Source organism: Hemitrygon akajei, chromosome 9, assembly GCF_048418815.1.
Source record: "Hemitrygon akajei chromosome 9, sHemAka1.3, whole genome shotgun sequence".
NCBI lineage: Eukaryota > Metazoa > Chordata > Chondrichthyes > Myliobatiformes > Dasyatidae > Hemitrygon > Hemitrygon akajei.
In genome coordinates, this window is record NC_133132.1 from 135018231 (window position 1) to 135038549 (window position 20319).

General features: G+C 39.8%; 1 protein-coding gene across 1 annotated transcript in view; it reads right to left on the reverse strand.

Annotated features, from left to right (window-relative positions):
* Positions 1-589: 589 nt before the first annotated feature.
* Positions 590-20319, reverse strand: part of LOC140733555 (cytosolic 5'-nucleotidase 1A-like) — a 30675-nt gene continuing 10945 nt past the window's right edge. Inside the window, exons 5-6 of the mRNA XM_073057026.1 lie at positions 6161-6345; positions 590-3856 (exon numbers count right to left, since the gene is read on the reverse strand). Coding sequence (XP_072913127.1) covers positions 3491-3856; positions 6161-6345 — 551 coding nt within the window. The 3' untranslated portion in view covers positions 590-3490. The remainder of the gene's footprint in view (positions 3857-6160; positions 6346-20319) is intronic.

Consider the following 20319-nt stretch of genomic DNA (forward strand, 5'->3'; position numbering starts at 1 on the left):
AAGCCCACCATTTCTACACTTTCCGGCTTCTTTCTGGCTTTCCTGTAACTGCTATGATTGAGTTCTTTTTTTGGTTCTTCTCCGTCTGCAAAGTTTTTGCGCCACACAGTGAGAATGAAGCAGACAATGAAGCACAATTCTTGTTAGAAACACATGCTTTATGGAAAAATGCTAATCAGAACTTCATTTGACTGATGCTATAACACAAGACTGAATTTTCAAAATATGGTTTTGCTACCAGGATAGATCTGATTTGTTCTTCCACCACAGCCCACAGGGAATGCTCCATATGATAATGGCATGCTGTTTGTAGCACAGCTATCAGTGTAATGAGAAGCACAAATGTATATATTGTTGAATAATATACTAAACTACAGAAGTATTCTCCTTCACTTTAAGCTCCTTAATTTGGGACCAGGTCTAAGTTGCTTAGTGAAGGCCTGTCTATCACCGTTTTCCCAGAGGGCAGGTCCTGCTGTTAAGCCTTCTGCAAGTTACAAACATTTCTGTTCCTCAAATTTTCAGCAAAGTATTCCTTTAAACTCTTAAGGAATACATTTAAGGCAAAATAATTATCATGTAAATAATATTTGCAATAAACTTTCTTTATTGAAATTAAAGAAACAATAGTTTTTTTTGTAAAAATGCACAACAAAAATTGCAGGTAAGAAAACATACAAAATGCAAAGGCATGACAATTCAACCACAATAATCAAATAACATTCAATTTGACTGAGACAATCTTATTTCATACTGTTGCAATTTAAAAAAAAATGTGTAAGCATTAAGACCTTATCTTAATTACAATGTGTAAACAGGGGACATAAGTGCCATTTGCTGCCACATTCACTCCCTCTCTCATGATTGCTTTGCACCTACAGTCCAGGACCAGGTGTGAATGACAGTCAACAAGAAGGAAAATGGTGAGCCTGGTACATTGCCTTAAGAGATTTCAGAGTTAGCTTGCCCTGACTAGGAATTGTTGGAATCAGTTTCCCCAATTTATGCACAAAGCTGAGCAAAGCAGCCCAATTGCTATCCAGCCTTCACTGAAGGGTGACAATTGATGACAGGGGGTGCACCTCAACAGCAACCACAAGACAGAATAATGCAAATGCAAAACATTATACGAAGTATTAATATAAATATGGTTTAACTGGTTCTCCTGTCCCATAAACAACCATTTCCAAGTGTTGCAAATTATTGCCAATAAAATATAGTATTTTTTAACATTTGTCTAACTTGTGCACAACTGCTGAAGCTCATCTAATAATTTAATTAGGTCCTTTAATAAGTGCCTTTAGCATGGCAGATGCCAAATTAACAACACACAAACAAAATAAAGACAATTAAATAGTTCAATACGGAGAACTAGAGAACGCTGAAAAACTTTCCAAGATTTACCATCCTTGGATACTTTTTAAACATTTTTATTCTGCTACTCATTCCATTCAAAATAGTGCCCTGCACTGCAGGCCCTGCACATTCTAGGCTTTGCAAAAAATATTTCTGAACGTAAATGTTCTTGTAGATAAAAATCTAAAATCTGATCTACTTTTGCAAAAACAAGTCAAAGCAGTAACTGTTAGCAAATAAATAGCATATTGTTATGACCAGAGAAATATAGTAAAGATCATATAGTCATTTAGCTTTTACAAATACTGTAAATAGGCATAATTCCAATATATCAAAATGAAAAGAGTAGATCACATTAGTTGATATCAGTGACCAGAAACTTAATTGATTTATAACCTGTATTCTTGGCTTGTATCATAAAACTACATTCTAGTGATTCTGTAACCTTGACATATATATTAAAGAAATAAACACCACTATACTGGCAAAGGAGGTAGTATCAAACCTAATTTAAGTACTGATGTTCAAAGAAACAAAAATAGGAATAAGAAGCTCTAGTCATATGTTTTGTTGGGGCGTTTTCCTTTGAAAAATGGCCAAGGTGATCCAATGATTATTTCAGTGCAAAAGTGCATTTTCTGATGGGAAATAGACTTCTCAAACATTTGTGCATTCATAATGTGCAATGTCATATGATGTGGGAGATCATGGTCTTCCAGGAGCACGACTGCTCTTGGCAAATTTTCTACAGAAGTGGTTTGTCATTGCCTTCTTCTGGGTAGTGTCTTTACAAGATGGGTGACCCAAACCTCTATGAATACTCTTCATAGATTGTCAGGCTTTCAGGGAAGGAGTGTCCTACAACATCCTTTAGTAGAAACCTATCTTCATCCCGCCACCCAACTCAAAAATTACCAGTACTATAATACATTACATTACACAGTCGGAGAATATTAGGCAGAGAAAATTGTGTGTCTTGGTAAGCCCACTTTCACTTATTGTATGTTTTCGCATGAGCTGGTTCAGCTGGCAGCTTAGGGGTGGTGTTGCAGGAAACATGCACTTAATTCTGATCAAGAATGACCTCAGTCAAACTGGAAAAGACCAAAAAGAGACAGTCTTTACCTATGCAAGATGCAAACATTATGGTTTTTGCATTGGTGAATATTTGAAATTCCTAAAGCATTGATTGAACAGAAAAAGATAGTGCTCATCACACTTAGAAACCTAATCACTGCCTCTTTCATCTTGAGATCAATTACCAACCAAAGTCTTGACTCCATCTATCCTTGAATCCAAATTCCAGCTCATAATCCTGACTCATTTTATTCAGAGTTTAACCACAATTCTGCGGCCCAGACTTGCCTGAATGACCAGCACCACTTTTATTGTGAAGCTTGAAACTGAATATTAACTCGAGTGAGGGAATGATAATAAATTTCCCCCACCCCAGAATTATGAGTAATAAAACTGCTGTTGTGCAACTTTAATAAAAAGGAAGCGGGGCATTATTTGCAAAATAAGAGACCATTAGGATGGTCTCTCTGAGAGCTAGCACAAAATGAAATGATCTCATTTTGCTTTGAGGTTCTAGTTTCAAGGGATTCCTTGGATAATTTTAAAATGCATCTGGAGGTAATTTAATTTCTAGTCCAAGCAAACAACTTCTATTACATAATATGCCAAGAGAAATGTCTACCATTTTAATTACTGTTAACACCCAACAAACTATACCACTCAGGCATCTTTTATTGTAGAGTATCTATTAAGCAATTTTTAAAGTAATGATACCCTCACTTAAAGTACTGTGGCTTTGAAGAGACAATCAAGTCTAATGTGCCTCTTACATTACCAAAATTGTTACAAGGCTATTGTGGTCAGAATTAAAAAATGGTATGAAAATATAAGCTGATTACTTCATCCTCTTTAGCCCTCAAGCTTGAAAGTATTAAGATAAATGCATTGTAATAATTCTGGAAGAAAAAAATAAGCAAATCCTATGTAGAAAAGGCCCCTCCATTAAACTGCAGTTTTCTCATTCCACTAACACATTTGATTTTAGTATATTTCAGCAGTAGCTAGAGTAAACAGTCTGACTTGGTTTTTCATTTGAATATGGTTTACTATTTGTCATTTAACTTTTATCAGCATTTTCAGTTATGGAAGTGCTCTTATTGTACTTCTGTCCAATGCCGTACGGCACATGTGCTGCAATGGCTCCCATCTCCTGCGCTCCTTTCACATGGAACATTTGATCATCAAAGAAAATATGAGGGCGAATTTTTTCCAACATCGGTCCTTTTGGTGCCCCGGCTAGAAAGAGGGCTTCATCAACTTCTAGCCCCCAACTCCGAAGCGTCTTCAAAGCTCTTGCTCCAGAACTTGCAGCACTTCTTGCTGTGACAAGATAGGTCCTGATTGGGCAGGTACAGCGTAAATCTTTAGCATGAAACTTCTTCTGCAGCTTTCCCAGTACTTCCAAAAATCCCTTGAGAGGACCCTGTATGGAAAATAAATGAGCATATTATACTTTACTGGGCACCATTCCTTCAACATGCAAGTTGCAGAAATGCTTTGAAGTTCTTACAGGCACGCTCAGCCAAAATCCTGGTCCAAGCAGTCCGGGGTGAGATTTTGGTAATTCTGCAATGGCTTCATTTCTCCATCATAATTCATGCATGTAACGATTTAAAGAATGAAACTAGCTCAAAAGTTTGCAATGTAAATTTTTTGCCATTTGCTTCCAGTCAAATAACTACTACTTCACAAAGAAAGTCAGGAATTGGATTCAATTTAAATGTTCCCCTTTGGGGCAGTAGTTTTGATTTCACTGACTCCCGGATTTTGAACTTGTAAGTGCTAACATTTCAGAAAAAGATAAAGCTGACAAAGATTGTTGTATCAATATACTTGATTCTATGACCTGTGGCTCGGATTGTTGCTGCAGCAACTCCATTATGACTCGGGGACTGATCTGACTGCTTCAGTGTATGCAGCACCCACTAAAGTGTCCCGACCCTATTTTCTCTCTCAAATTCTCTCCTCCTGATTCCTACCTATAACGTTTTCCTCCTCCCAGAACTTTCCCTCACTTTCATGACAAATTGTGTGATTGTTCATGTCAACATCTAACACTTTAATAGAAAAAAAATACACAATATTAATTTCATAGAACTCAACAATATGATTTCTTTTGCTGTTATCCATCTGGACTATTTCACTCAAAAATAGTTGGTACCTATATTTCAGATTTCTATTTCTAATTTTCACCTAAAACTAATTTCTCATCTTTTAATCCAATCACCAGCATTTGAGACAATTACTGGTACTATTGCAAGTTATTATTTAAAAGGACTCCTCCCCCTCATAAAACCATATAGATTCAAATCAACAAAAATTTGAGTCAAAAACAAATGATATGTCTGCCTGCATTCCCAAGGCATATTTAAGAAAAAAAACCTTGTTTTCATTTTGTATAGTACTGCATTCATGCATTAGCAAGTATATTATGGCTTCATTTTGTCTTGCAAACCAAACTCAATTAAATATGTCTGGACTGAGAGTAACTACCTGATTTAAAATAAAATTAGTTAAGTGCAGTAACCTCTTTGTCAATTAACAAAACCTAGAATTAAGTTTCACTTCCATGATCATTATTGATTAGCATCTTTCCTATTCTGACTGTCTGGAATATGAAAATAGATTTCCTTAAAAGATTCTACAGAATAGGGATGGAGGGCATGGTGGAGAGTAATTTTTCATGTCATATGTTAGGTTGGAGGTCAGAGTATAACCTGAGGAAAAAAAAAATGGAAGCCTTCGTGTTTCCTTTCCTTAAAGAAATACTCAGCAAGCCATGCGTTATTCTGGGGGGAGGAGGGGAGGAGAGGGGGGGAGGGAGAGGGAGAGGGAGAGAATATGACCAGGCCATTGACACTTTTCTCAGCCGTTTTTCAAATTTTTGATGTTTCTTTTCCTGCTGCTCCCTCACTACTGTATATCAAATGGAAATCGATTTTTCATGAATTCTAGATTGTAACATTATGCACTGGAAAATGCACAGTAACTGAAGCAGAGCTAGTAAAGAGAAGGAACTTAAACAGAGGTAGGTTTTATTCTATTCTATTTACCAGTTATGCTTATAAAGAAGTAGACATTCCAATCTTGCTCTCTTCTCATTATTTATCTCAAACGGATAACCATTCTAAGTTAATTTTTATGTTAATTTATGTTGAATCAGCTTTTTTTTAAAAAAAAACAGGGTTAGCATTTGTTTATTGTCCGGCTTTTGATGAAACCAGTGAATGGCTGCTAATGGTTGAAATACTTCCTAAGCTTAATAAAAAGCTTTGCTGCCACCTCAACCCCATTTTACCCCGCAAATGAGACTCCTCTGACAGTTCTGATTCCCAAAAGCTATGTATCAACCTTTCTCCCCAAGACTGTTCTGAGTATGCACCAAGTACTGTGTATAACTGAAAGCTACTCGCACAGGACTTTTCAGGTTATAGTTGCAGAACCAGCGTGCAGCAAATGAAAACCAAACAGCTCCGTTGTGAATAGACACACAAGTGTGCAGATACTGGAATGCTGAGCAACAATAACAAAACTGCTATAACTCAATAGGTGAAGCAGCAGCTGTGGAGGTGAAGGATGGTCAGTGTTTCACTCAAGACCCTGTTGTAAGACTCTCCCTCTGTCTTCACACATGCTGTTTGACCCACTGAGATCTTACAATGCTTTTTTTTCAGCTCCTCTGTGAAACTGTTAGGAAAGTGGAAAGTGATTTTTGCATCAAACTTACTTTTGCAAGAGGATTGTTTTCATATTTCTTCTCATGTTCAAAAAAGGTATCTAGTCCATGAAGCTTTACAATTTTCTCTGACTCGTCAGAGAAGAGAACAGCATCGCCGTCAAATGCAACCCTCAGCTGTTTATCTGAAAGGTTTAGCTCCTTCGTCGTCTGAAACATGGTGGCAGCTGCAATTCCTGAAATCACATAAAAGGACAAACCAGCATTTATCAAAGTTCACATTTATGCCATAACATAAATACAACAATAAACTTGAATACGACATATATTAAAACTGAAAAATGATTTAACCCTTGACTTACAAGTAGATCATTTCCAAAAATTACTTTAACCATGTAGATTAGATGGATCATTGCGGAGTATCTATTCTCGTGCTCGTACTCCCCACCCTGCTTTTCCTTAATATTATATTTCTAGTAAAAACAGCACAGCTCCTCACACTATGGATGATGACAGTGGTAAGACAAAGGTTGGATGATATCAAAAGATGTAAACTCAAAAATTTATAGAGCATGTTTCTGTGAATCTATTTAATCAAGCTAAAGCCCAATTTCAACTACATTGTTTCATGGCATGTTGTAAACATGAAATCTAGCAAATATTGGTGCTGCACAGAAGAGGAACAGAGGTTGAAAAGCCAATGTGACTAGGCTGTTTTCTCTTCAGTAACACATTACTGTGTTAAGACTGTCTTCACTCCAGTGACACATTTTGTCACTTACTGTGAGTGTAAGGATCTGCACTGTTGAAAGTATGTACATATATTGATAAACACGAGGATATCTGCAGATGCTGGAAATTCAAACAACAAAATATATTGATAATTCCTTTGTACCTGGCCTTCACATATGTACTTCACTTTAGATACTAGGCCAGCAGAACCATTTTACTGACAAGAGAAGGGGAAAAGGTGGGTTACTGGTGCCTTAAAACCAGATACTTTGACTAGGTGGGGGTATTAGATAGATAGATAGATAGATAGATAGATAGATAGATAGATACTTTATTCATCCCCATGGGGAAATTCAACATTTTTTCCAATGTCCCATACACTTGTTGTAGCAAAAACTCATTACATACAATACTTAACTCAGTAATAATATGATATGCATCTAAATCACTAACTCAAAAAGCATTAATAATAGCTTTAAAAAAGTTCTTAAGTCCTGGCAGTTGAATTGTAAAGCCTAATGGCATTGGGGAGTATTGACCTCTTCATCCTGTCTGAGGAGCATTGCATCGACAGTAACCTGTCGCTGAAACTGCTTCTCTGTCTCTGGATGGTGCTATGTAGAGGATGTTCAGGGTTTTCCATAATTGACCGTAGCCTACTCAGCACCCTTCGCTCAGCTACCGATGATAAACTCTCCAGTACTTTGCCCACGACAGAGCCCGCCTTCCTTATCAGCTTATTAAGACGTGAGGCGTCCTTCTTCTTAATGCTTCCTCCCCAACACGCCACCACAAAGAAGAGGGCGCTCTCAACAACTGACCTATAGAACATCATCAGCATCTCACTGCAGACATTGAATGACGCCAACCTTCTAAGGAAGTACAGTCGACTCTGTGCCTTCCTGCACAAGGCATCTGTGTTGGCAGTCCAGTCTAGCTTCTCGTCCAACTGTACTCCCAGATACTTGTAGGTCTTAACCTGCTCCACACATTCTCCATTAATGATCACTGGCTCCATATGAGGCCTAGATCTCCTAAAGTCCACCACCATCTCCTTGGTCTTGGTGACATTGAGACGCAGGTAGTTTGAGTTGCACCATATCACAAAGTCCTGTATCAGTTTCCTATACTCCTCCTCCTGTCCATTCCTGACACACCCCACTATGGCCGTGTCATCAGCGAACTTCTGCACATGGCAGGACTCCGAGTTATATTGGAAGTCAGATGTGTACAGGGTGAACAGGACCGGAGAGAGTACGGTTCCCTGTGGCGCTCCTGTGCTGCTGACCACTGTGTCAGACCTACAGTCTCCCAACCGCACATACTGAGGTCTATCTGTCAAGTAGTCCACTATTAGACTGTGGTTGAGAGCTCATCTAGCAGAAGGAAAACTCTGACCTCAAACCTTTGCTGCCTAGTGGCTATACAAACTCATGGGGAAGGTCTTGGGAATAAACTCCAAGTAAAAATCCTAAGGCAGTCCTACGCTGAATTCAATGCTGACTGACAACCCCTGCGATGCCGCTGGTGCTGGAGAGCTTAAGGTAAAGTAATCCTTAGGGGTCAGTGATCATAATATGGTAGCATTCACCCTTCAATCTAAGAAGAAGCTAAAGTCATATGCATCAATATTGCAGAGGAGTAAAGGGGATTACAGAGACTTCCAGTTTAAGATGGTGCTACTGAAGTTGGACGACAGCTTACTGGTAGTTCAAAAGGCGAGAGATAGAACTAAAAACAACATTAATAACACCTTTTAAATTGTGGTAATCTATCACCGCAAACAAGGAAGAGGTGAGCAAAGGTGAAGCTGATTCGAGGGATGAGCCATGCTGGTGCGTTTCTAAGTCAGAGCTTAACATGCTCGAGTCGGTGTCGGAAATGGAGATGGTGTCAATGTCAGAGATGGAGTTGAACTGCGCAATTCAGAGGATGAGCATCTGGATGCCAGGTTAGATTGCTCTAAGCACCCAGCCGATTTGGAAATGTGAAGAGAAGCTTTGAGCTGGGCAGCAGGGTCTAGGCCCAGAGCATATCTCCACAGGGAGGTCCTGGTGCATGTCACCGTCCAGTGTCTCAATGATTTAAATGCTGGCCAGAGAGACGGAAAAGGCAGGGTGTCAGCACTGGAAGCGAGGGTCAGGCCGATTTTGCTTGCTCTCCCTTGATGATCACTCCTCTTTGAGAGACTGCTCTGATTGCTACACACTTTGTGAATGCGAACTTTGTGGCAATTTGCTGCACTACATGATGAACTGAGAGTGAGGCCGAGGCTTCAGGCCTATTCGGACTGTTCTGGGACTGGGTCTATGGACTCAATTTGGTTCAGAATGCTGTTGTTTGCTTCTTTTATTTACATGATTTGTTTTTATTTTCCTTTTTTCTCTGAGCTTTGGGTATTGGTCTTTTTTAATTGGGTTCTTTCGAGCTTCTTGCTTTGTAAGAAAGAGACAAAGCAGATGAATCACAAGATTGCAAAAGTTATACATACTTCGATAATAAATGTACTTTGAATAAGAGAAAAGTTGGCCAAAATTGTTTGGAAGGGAACACTAGCAGAGATGACGGCAGAGCAGAATTGGCTGGAGTTCTGGAAGCAATTCAGAAACCAAAGCATAAATACATCCCAAAGAATTAGTAGTATTCTAAAGGCAGGATGATGCAACCTTGGCTGACCAGAGAAGTCAAAGTCAACATAAAAACCAAAGAAAGGGCATATAATAGAGCAAAAATTAGTGGAAAGTTATGAGGATTGGAAAGATTTTAAAAACCAATAGAAGGCAACTAAAAATGACTTGAAGAAGGAAAAGATGGAATACAAAAAGTAAGCTAGCCAATAATATTAAAGGGGGTACCAAAAGTTTCTTCAAATATATTAAGTGTAAAAGGGGCGAAAGTAGATATGGGACTACTGGAAAATGATGCTAGAGAGGTAGCAATGAGAGACAAGGTGGACAAACTTGATTAGTATTTTGCACAATTATTCACTGAGGAAGACATTTGCAGTATGCCAGAAATTTGAGTGTCAGTGGGCAGAAGTGTGTGAAGTTAACATTACTAGGGAGAAGGCGCATGGGAAGCTGAAAGCTCTGAAGGTAGATAAGTCACCTGGACCAGATGGTGTACATCCCAAGGTTCTGAAAGAGGTGGTTGAAGAGATTGTGGAAGCATTAGTAATGATCTTTCAAAAATCACTAGATTCTGGAAATATTCAGAAGGACTGGAAAATTACAAATGTCACTCCTAGAAGGGAGAGAAAGGAAAATATAGCCCAATTAGTCTAACCTTAGTGGTTGGGAGTCAATTGTTAAGGATATGGCTTTGAGATACTTGGAGGCACATGATAAAATAGGCTGAAGCTGGCATGGTTTTCTCAAGGGAAGATCTTGCCTGCCATTATTTGTTTAAATTCTTTGAAGAAATAACAGGCAGAATAGACAAAAAATGAGAATAGGTAGACATTGTGAACTTGGATTTTCCGAAGGCCTCTGGTAGGGTGTCACACGAAGCTGCTCAACAACAGCTGATGGTATTACTGCAAAGATACCAGCACGGGAAGAGCATTTGCTGATAGGCAGTGTGACTAAAGAGTGTGATTTAGGGAGCCTTTTCTGGTTGGCTGCCAGTAATAGTGACGTTCAACTGGGGTCTGTGTTGGGACCGCTTTTTACTTCATATATCAGTGATTTGGATGGCGGAACTGATGGCTTTGCGGACAATACGAAGATAGGTGGAGGGGCAGGATGTGCTTATATTGAAGAGGGTTCAAATGAGATTCATGAAAATGATCCGGGATTGAAAGGCTTGTCACATGAGGAGTATTTGATGGCTATGGGCTTGTACTCACTGGAATTCTAAAGAATGAGGGGGGATCTCATTGAATATTGAAAGGCCTCGATAGAGATGTGGAGCAGATGTTTCTTATGGTAAGTAAGTCTAAAACCAGAGGGGCAACCTCAGAGTAGAGGAACATCCATCTAGAATGGAGATGAGGAGTAATTTCTTTAGCCAGTGGTGAATCTGCAGAATTTGCTGCTACAGGCGGTTGTGGAGGCCAGGTCTCTTGAAATATTCAAGGCTGAGGTCTGATAGATTCTTGATTAGTAAGGGCATGAAGGGACAGGGGAGAAGGCAGAAGATGGAGGCTGAGAGGAAAATAAATCAACCATGAAGAAATGGCAGAACAGACTATATGGGACAAATGGCCTAATTGTTCTCCTATATCTTATGGTCTTTGATCACGTAGGGAGGTTGCCAGAATATTTCATGGCATCACTTCGATGTCTAAAAGAAAAATGTCCTCATTTGTAATGTACACCTTTGTAATCAAATATGTTGTGCCACAGTACCAGTTCAACATGTAGATGCAACATATTCAAGAGTAAAACAACATGATCAATTCTGCTAAATATAGTGTTACTATTTTTACTATTTAATATCACACTTAGAGATTATGTTTGCACTTAATGGCCTGCAGTTTTCTCAACATCTCACACTGGTCACAGTTGACTTACTTTGTCGCAAAACAAGCATTTTCTCATGACTCTTGACAACTGTTCACAGTTTTTTTCAGTTCTGCAGTGACTTCTGAAGAATGATGAAAGGAAGTGGAGTTGTAATTACACTTCTCCTTCTAGCATCTAAAATATAAAACCAAGCTCGCACTTCTCTATTGTTGTCCCAGCTGAAATTCTACACTTCTTCACAGCAACATATTCACTTAATAAAAATGTTGCTCATTCTCACTTCAACAATCTTTTAAATTGGACATGGGGATTACCAACTTTCACCTGATGATTACAATGTTAGCACTACACTGAACTATTTTAACAATTCAGTTATAACAATTATTTTAGCAACATAATCAGGCCATCCTTCCCTTTCATTCACAGATTTTGTGGTTAATTTGTGATCAAATTCATTTGAACTGCCTTTGCTCCAAAAACATTTGGTTAACAGAAATCCATATACTTCCACATTCAAAATAACAAGTGATTTAACCACAATGTCCATTTGTAGAAGAGAACTTCAAATTTCCTCCAGCTTTTCAAATGGAATTGTTTCTTAACTTTGGACCTGTAGGACTGGCTCTACAATCCCAAACAGCAGTAGTTGTCATCTCTCCCGAAAATTTTCTTCGATCTTTTGAAAATTATGTTTAAATCACAACTTATCCTTTCAAGTTCCAACCCCATTGCTCATTGGAATTTAACCCTTGATTCATAGTTTCATTAAGTTTCATCCTGGTTAATCTATGTTGAATTCCCACCTAGGGCAAAATAGCTTTCCCTCAGAGAAAGCAGCCATAAAATGTTTGTTGTGTAGAGTAACAGCAAAACTTCTCTGGCTTCCACCACATTCTGGACCTCTAGATGTATAGGTTCACATTCCATTTGTCTTTGAATGTTTCCTGTATTTGTCCATTACATTATAAAGGTCTATATTTATAGACCCCGTCATTCTCTTCAAACTAGTTTTAATTTTACCTTGCTGCTTTAGAAGTAGTTTCATTCTTCTCGGATCCACATTTATACCCATTGAAATCCATGTCACAATTTTGCTCATTTGATTAATCTATTAATTACATCCTTATCATTCAATGCTCTCTTCTGCATAAATTTCAGTTTTGCCTTTCTTCGGGGGCTCAGCAAACATCTAAATGTGACTTTCTGTCCAACTTCTAAGCCATCAATGAATACACTCAACATTCACAGCTCCCATCATTTTTAGCAGAACTATAGTTCACATCCTGACGATTGGAGTTGATCTGTTATCCTTAAGCTCTGTTTCCTGCTGCTTAACTGATTTATAGGCAAGGTGAATAATTCTGTTGTCCAACTACAAATGTTTGTAATATAACCGCACCAAAGATTGTCCGTACGAGTCAATGAGGTCTATAATGCAGGTCACTATGTTTCAATGTACATGTGACAAATAAAGCTAATCTCTAATCCTGAAGCAACCATGAATGGTTAAAGAAACCCCACATTTATTAACGGCAACAATTACTGGCAGTCAAGCAAAAAATGGTTCTGGCCACAATAGAAAATGTTCAGTTCAGGTCCCCTCATTACTTAGAGAGGGTACCAAGGAGATTTATCACACTGCTACCTGGATTAGAGAGCATGTCTTGTGAGGGAAAGGTTGAGCAAACTATGGCTTTTCTCTCTGGAGCGAAGGAGGATGAAAGGTGATTTGATAGAGGTGAACAAGTTGATAAGAGGCATAGATTAAGATAGATCAAGTGGACAGGTACAGCAGAGACTTTTTCCAAGGGAGGCACAAATTTAAGGAGATCTTACCAAACTATAGGGGTTGGATGTTAAAGATAGGTTATTTTTTCTTTAAACACAGTGTGGAAGGTGCATGAAACTCACTGTCTGGGAGGGTAGTAAAGGCAGACACATTAGGGACATTTACAAGACTCTTAGAAAGGCAAATGGAAGAAAGAAAAATTGAGGTCTAGGTAGGAGTGAAGGGTTAGATTGATCATTAGGTTAAAATATTGGCATAACATTATAGGCCAAATGGTCTGGACTGTGCTGTACTGGTCTTTGTTCTAATCATTAACATTATGTGACATGTAGTATGATGGAGGTTATCATTAACTTTTGACTATGATTGTTCTTGGCAGATTTTTCTGCAGAAGTGTTTTGACATTGCCTTCTTCTGGCCATTGTCTTTACAAGACGTGACCCCAACCATTATCAATACTCTTCAGAGACTGTCTGTCTGGCATCAATGGACACACAACCAGGATTTGTGATACGCACCAGCTGCTCATATGACCATTCACCCCTTACTCTCATAACTTCACTTGACTCTGATCAGGGGGCTAAGCAGGTGCTATACCTTACCCAAGGGCGACCCGCAGGCTAGCAGAGCGAAGAAGCACTTTAAACCTCCTTTGGTAGATGCATCTTCTACCCCCTACTCAATGTTCTAATATAAATGGAAAATAGGTTCCTACATTTGTCATGAAGCTTCACAGTAGAAGAAATTACTTGTGCGTGGAAGCTAAGAAAGTTTTAACATGTGCATTTAGAAAGTTTAGGGACCAGTCACGGAGTTCATCCATGCCCTGCGGACCAGCATGCAGTGCTGTCTCGAAAACCTTACTGAACTAGTGAACGTCAATTAATGCATAAAAAGTCACATACTGTTAACTGCCTGAAGGACTCACAAACAGCTTAATTTTTACCATTCACCTACCAACTGTCTTAGTGAAGGACCCAAACCAACATCCACATGTTCACACTTCACTTACTCTTACTTGGCACACCTAACACTATCACATTCACACACCCATACCTCACAACCTGCTTTCACCAGGCCGCATCACTGAAAAACTGGACTTGCATTTCTCCTTATTCATACAGGACAGCAGTACACAGAGTCAGGGTTCCAGCTTACTGGGAGGCAGGTGTGGCTGTATGGCCCAATACACAGAGGAGACTGTGCTCACCATATCTGGGATCGTCCTCACTGTGGTCATTACCAAGATAACACTGAAACAAAAGATTAGAGTCCCCTCCCACCTAAATCATTCTACTCTCAAATCCCATCTTCGTGTTACTCTCCTGATTTATTGCAGCTGTAAGTGGCAAAAATTCCTTTTCACCTTCCCAGTAATTTTATCTCTGCCACCTTCCAGTGGATAGACAGAAACGACAAAGATGCACCACTCACTCACTGCCAGCACCTTAAATATTGATACAATATGTATCTTCAGAGGATAGCACAGAAATGTGGCAAGGCATGGGGCCCAATATCTCGACATCAAGTTTAATGACAACAATAGCCCAAACATCAAAATCCAGTGAAGTGCCTGAAATTTCTATTTGTAGCAATTAGATTAAGACTTCCATGGAAAACACCAACTATTATCAGGAACAAGAGAAAAACTGCAGATGCTGGAAATCCAAACATCACACAAAATGCTGGGGGGAAAAAAGCTGAGGAGTAGTTTTAAAAGTTGGGAGGGATGGGAGAGAGAAACACAACGTGGTAAGTTAAACCTGAAGGGGGAGGGATGAAGTAAAGAGCTGGAAAGTTGCTTGGTGAAAGAGGTTCTCTGTCCCCCTCCTCCCAAAATTTAAATCTATTCCTCAGCTTTTTTTTTTCTTTCCAGTCCTGCCAAAGGGTTTCAGTCCGAAACGTGGACTGTATTCTTTTCCATAGGTGCTGCCTGGCCTGCTGAGTTCCTCCAGCATTTTGTGTAACTATTATCAGGATCTACCTGATCTGTGTAGATTGCATTCACTGAACATACAATGATTCAAGACATTTTTAAGACACCATGCATAACCTGCTTCAGAAGTGTGTATTCCAGATCTGGAATTCTATTTGCTTCCAACAATCAGTTTCACAAAATACAGGTTTCAATCTGTGTAATACAAATTGCAACATACAACAAAGATCTGCAATGTTAAATATCAGACCACAAAACTGTCAAGACTCAACAGATTAAATTACCACCCATACATTTTTAAGGGTATGTTTAACATACATGAAAGCATTCAAAAAGATGCATTGCTGTATGAGATTCAAAACACAACACGGATGGTTAAGATAGACTTTGGCAGAAACTATTGATAGAACTTCACATATAGACTTCTTAGAATTTCTTTCAAAACAGATAATTTATTGATTAAAGATTCAATGCACAGCCAGTTTAAGAATAATTATATATAAAATAACTAGGCCATGTACATTGATTTTAAGAAAAACTACTTCAGTGTATCTCAGTAATTACTCTAAACTGGTATTCCAGGAGGGCAGCAATCACACTTACAGGCCCTGGGTTCAGTTGAACAGATATTGCACACTTTCTTTGCGGTAGGAATGATTCAGACTACGCCAAGGTCAACTGAGGATCGCAAGCAAGAACTGGGATTGGGTTAGGCGATTTTGTGAGTTACAGAGTGAGTTTTAACACAGACATGTCTATCAAACTAGGTGGGAAGGATTCAAGGAAGCTTGAGTGTCAGATTGACCAGAGGAACAAGGGCAGGATAGGGTGGTGTAGGAAGATAAAGGATGAAAGGTAATTAAGGGAAGTCATTTCTAAAGATGTTGCCTGACCTGCTGAGTTCCTCCAAAATGTTGTGTGTGTCGCTACAGTGTGAAGACCAAATAGATCCAAAGAGTGCCCAGCAATTATCTCAGCATAGGCAACTGATCCAGGAATAACCTTCACGGAGGAAACACTTCATTCTGTGCACATTGACAAAAAGGTCATGCTGAGGTCACACGGCCAAATTGCACTAGGAAATGTCTGGTTGTATTTCTACAGTGATATGAAATGACCAGAAATGGTCATATATGTTATATATAACTCAAGGAACAAAACTCTAGGAAGGAGCATATACTTGAATCAGCAGGAAATTGAGGTGTGGAAAATTGGTGTAGGGCCATATAGGAGCACATGTTTGGACAGCCCTGATATAAGAACTTTACAGTAAAGTGACCTGGTAGCTATATACTAGTGGGGTTGGTCAAATAAATGAGGGAACAGAAAAGTATCTGGACATGATCAGTGAATAGACCCAAGAAATAGAAACCAAAAAGTTTAGCAAAGGAACTAAAAAGAAAGATGGGAAAAATTCTTGATCATCGAGGCTGCCAAAACATAGAAAACTCCATTGCAATTAACAGCTGAGGTAGCATCTAAAAACTTATAATTCAGTGGGATTTTTCACAACAAAAATGCAGAGAAATTGATGGTGAGTGGAGAGCAATGGAGTTACAGCAGAGATCAACAGATTCAGACATCAAAGGCCCCATTTCCTGTGGCATAATTTATGTTCACACCTTTTTATTCAGTCTGAGCTCAGGGAATAATCTGAAATATTGATTATGCTGATTTTAGGCAATATACTGAACTAGATGTCAAACACTGGCTGAATGGTATTTATGCAATCACTTTTTATTAAAATTTGGTGTGTGTCTCCCTGTACCAATGAGTGAAGTGCAAGAGCTCCCACCAAAGTTCACAATTCTGAAAACTGTCGCCTTTATGTTCATTTACTGGAGTGAATGTTTGCAAATTATAGGATTACTTCTGGTCACAAGTAAGGAATTGGGGCTTCAAATCTATTATTACCAGTCAAATTTAGACTATCAATGAATTATTACTGTTACCTGTTGGCAAACATTACCAATACAACAGCAATATCAGAGTGTTACCGCTAATGAATGTTGTTTTATCTAACATACTAATATTCCTTGAAAGCTGCAGCCGGGGGTATCATTTAAAAATTCTAGTTCATGTAGTTAAGTACATTGAAATAAAAATAAATAAAAATAAGGCAGAGACAAGCAGAACAGCCACCACTGGAGAGGACCAGTGTTAAGGCTGTGGCTCATCAGGCGTCAGTGAGAACAGTAAGTTTCTTCTTCTTTATTCTTTATCCGTTAATGTGTAACCCTGAGGCTCAGGCTCATCTAGCTCATGTTCGTCTAGAGGAATCAGCCTTCGGCCCCGCCAAACTGGGTAATCGTGTTTGTGTGGATGTTGTGTAATATACTACCAGTTACAAACCCACAACGCAAAGTATCAGACAGTACACTATATGCAATTAAATGATACACTTTATGAATCTTAATCTGAATATAGGGTTAGTAATGAAAATAAACAAAAAAAGGGCCCAAGTCAAGTCAAAGTCACATTGGAGCTCACTCAGCAGTCATTCTTCCACCATCGGTCTCCTCCGAACATTGCTGACCTTCGGACCCTCAGATCCCAGTCCACTCCGTCCAGTGGTCTACCAGCTCTCTCCACACGCGTCTTCCCTCTTCACCTCTCCTCGACAAAAGGCCGTGGAAAAACCCAGCTCCCAGACACACAAGAAAGAACAACATTTCTCCCATTGGATAGCCACTGAATTCCAAAGTCCTGTTATTTCTAGTCATAACCCAAATGTTGCTGCCACAGAGAAACCACTACCTTAACAGTGGATCATTACATAGAAGCCATTACGTTAGCTTTAGCAGTGAAACCTTACAGCGTGTTACAGTGCATAGTTAAAGCATTGAGAATGGCTCCAGGGACTGTGGTGTGTTCTTTGTGTGAGTTGTGCAAACTCAGTCTCACCTCCAGCCTTCTGGATAATGACAGCTGCACTGAGCTGCAGCTCCCCAGAGAACGTGGCCCTGGAGCTGCAGCTTGATGACGTTCGGTTCATATGATGAAGTGAGCCATACAGTAAAGATAGGAGCCAGAGGGAGGTAGTCACCCTGAAGTTGCACAAGGCAGGTACCTTGGAGACTGTCAGGAGAGGGAAATGAAATGGACAGCTAGTATAGAGTATCCCTGTGGCTGTTCCCCTCAATGATAAGTATACCATTTTGTATACTGTTGAGGGGGTCGACCTACTGGGGGCAGAAGAGAACTGTAGTAGATAGGGGAATCCATAGTTAAGGGAGTAGACATGAGATTTTGTGGACCAAATGGAGACACCCAGGTGATATTATGCCTCCCAGGTGCCAGGTCAGAGACGTCTTGGATCGAGTGCACAGAATCCTAAAGGGGAGCAGCCAGAAGTCTTGGCACATATTGGCACCAATGGTATAACTGTGACTGGCGAGAGAAGTCAAAAGAGAGGGAATATAATTTAGCAAAAATTTGTGAGAAATTACAAGATTGGGAAACTTTTCCCGACCAATTGAATTGAATTGATTTCTTACATCCTTCACATACATGAGTGGATCTTTACATTACGTCTCCATCTAAATGTGCAATCATAGTAATTTATAATAAATAGAACAGTCAACAATTGCACAACGCCCTACACATGCAGCAACTGTGGCAGAGTCTGCCGTTCCAGGATCGGCTTCGAAAACCACAGTCGATGCTGCTTGACAAACCAGTGACTACCAGAGGTGTAGTACAAATGGTCGACCACGACCGACAGAGGCCACACAATGTAATATAGAGGACACTCAAGTCAGCGTGAGTTCATTAGTCAGATAACCTGATGGAAGAAGCTGTCCCAGAGCCTGTTGGTCCTGGCTTTTAGCTACAGTACCACTTCCTATATGGTAGCAGCTGGAATAGATTATGGTTGGAATGGCTTGGGTCCCCAATGATCCTATGGGCCCTTTTTACACACCTGTCTTTGTAAATGTCCTGAATCATGGGAGGTTCACAACCACAGATGGGCTGGGCTGTCCACACCACTCTCTGCAGAGTCCTGCGATTAAGGGAGGTATAGTTCCCATACAGGCAGGATGCTCTCAATTGTGCCCCTGTAGAAAGTTCTTAGGATTTGGGGGCCCATACCAAACTTCCTCAACTGTCTGAGGTGAAAGAGGCGCTGTTATGCCTTTTTCACCACACAGCTGGTGTGTACAGACCATGTGAGGTCCTCGGTGATGTGGATGCCGAGGAACTTAAAACTGTTTACCCTCTCAACCCCAGATCCATTGATGTCAATAGAGGTTAGCCTGTCTCCATTCCTCCTGTTAACCACAACCAGCTCCTTTGTTTTTGCAACATTGAGGAAGAGGTTGTTTTCTTGACACCACTGTGTCAGAGAGATGACTTCTTCCCTGCAAGCCACCTCGATACTGTTGGAGATAAGGCCAATCAATGAATAAAGGGACATCCATTTTGAACGGAGATGAGGAGAAATTTCTTCAACCAAAGGCTAAATTCATTGCCATGTAGCTGGTGAGGCCAGGGCATTGAACATATTTAAGGCAGAGAGGTTAATAGATTCTTGATTAGTCGGGCCATAACAAGTTCTGGGGAGAAGGCAGGAGAATTGGGTTGAGAGGGAAATAGATCGGCCAGAATGAAATGGCAGAGCAGATTTAATGGGCCAAGTGGCCTAATTCCACTCCTGTATCTTTATAGTCTCATGAAGCAGTATGTAATCATACTTTCATAATGGCTTGCATCTTCGGACTGTCAACGCAGCTAAAAATATTTCTTGAGTATTTGACCAGGCAACATTCTAACCATAGCAAGACCATAAGAAGTAGGAGCAGAATTAGGCCATTTGACCCATTGAATCTGCTTCGCCATTTCAGCATGGCTGATCCTTCATGATCCAACATGGGCGGACAATGGATGGAAAGGATAGGCAGACAATGGAGAGGATTCAGAAGAGGTTCATATCAGGTTCAAAAAACTAGGTAATGATAGAAATGTAGAAAATTATAAGGCTAGCAGGAAGGAGCTTAAGAACAAAATTAGGAGAGCCAGAAGAGGCCATGAGAAGGCCTTGGTGAGCAGGATTAAGGAAAACTCCAAGGCATTCTACAAGTATTTGAAGAGCAAGAGGATAAGATGTGAGAGAATAGGACCAATCAAGTGTGACACCGGAAAAGTGTGCATGGAACCGGAGGAAATAGCGAAGATACTTACTTAATACTTTGCTTCAGTATTCACTACAGAAAAGGATCTTGGTGATTGTAGGGATGACCTACAGCAGACTGAAAAGTTTGAGCATATAGACATTAAGAAATATAGC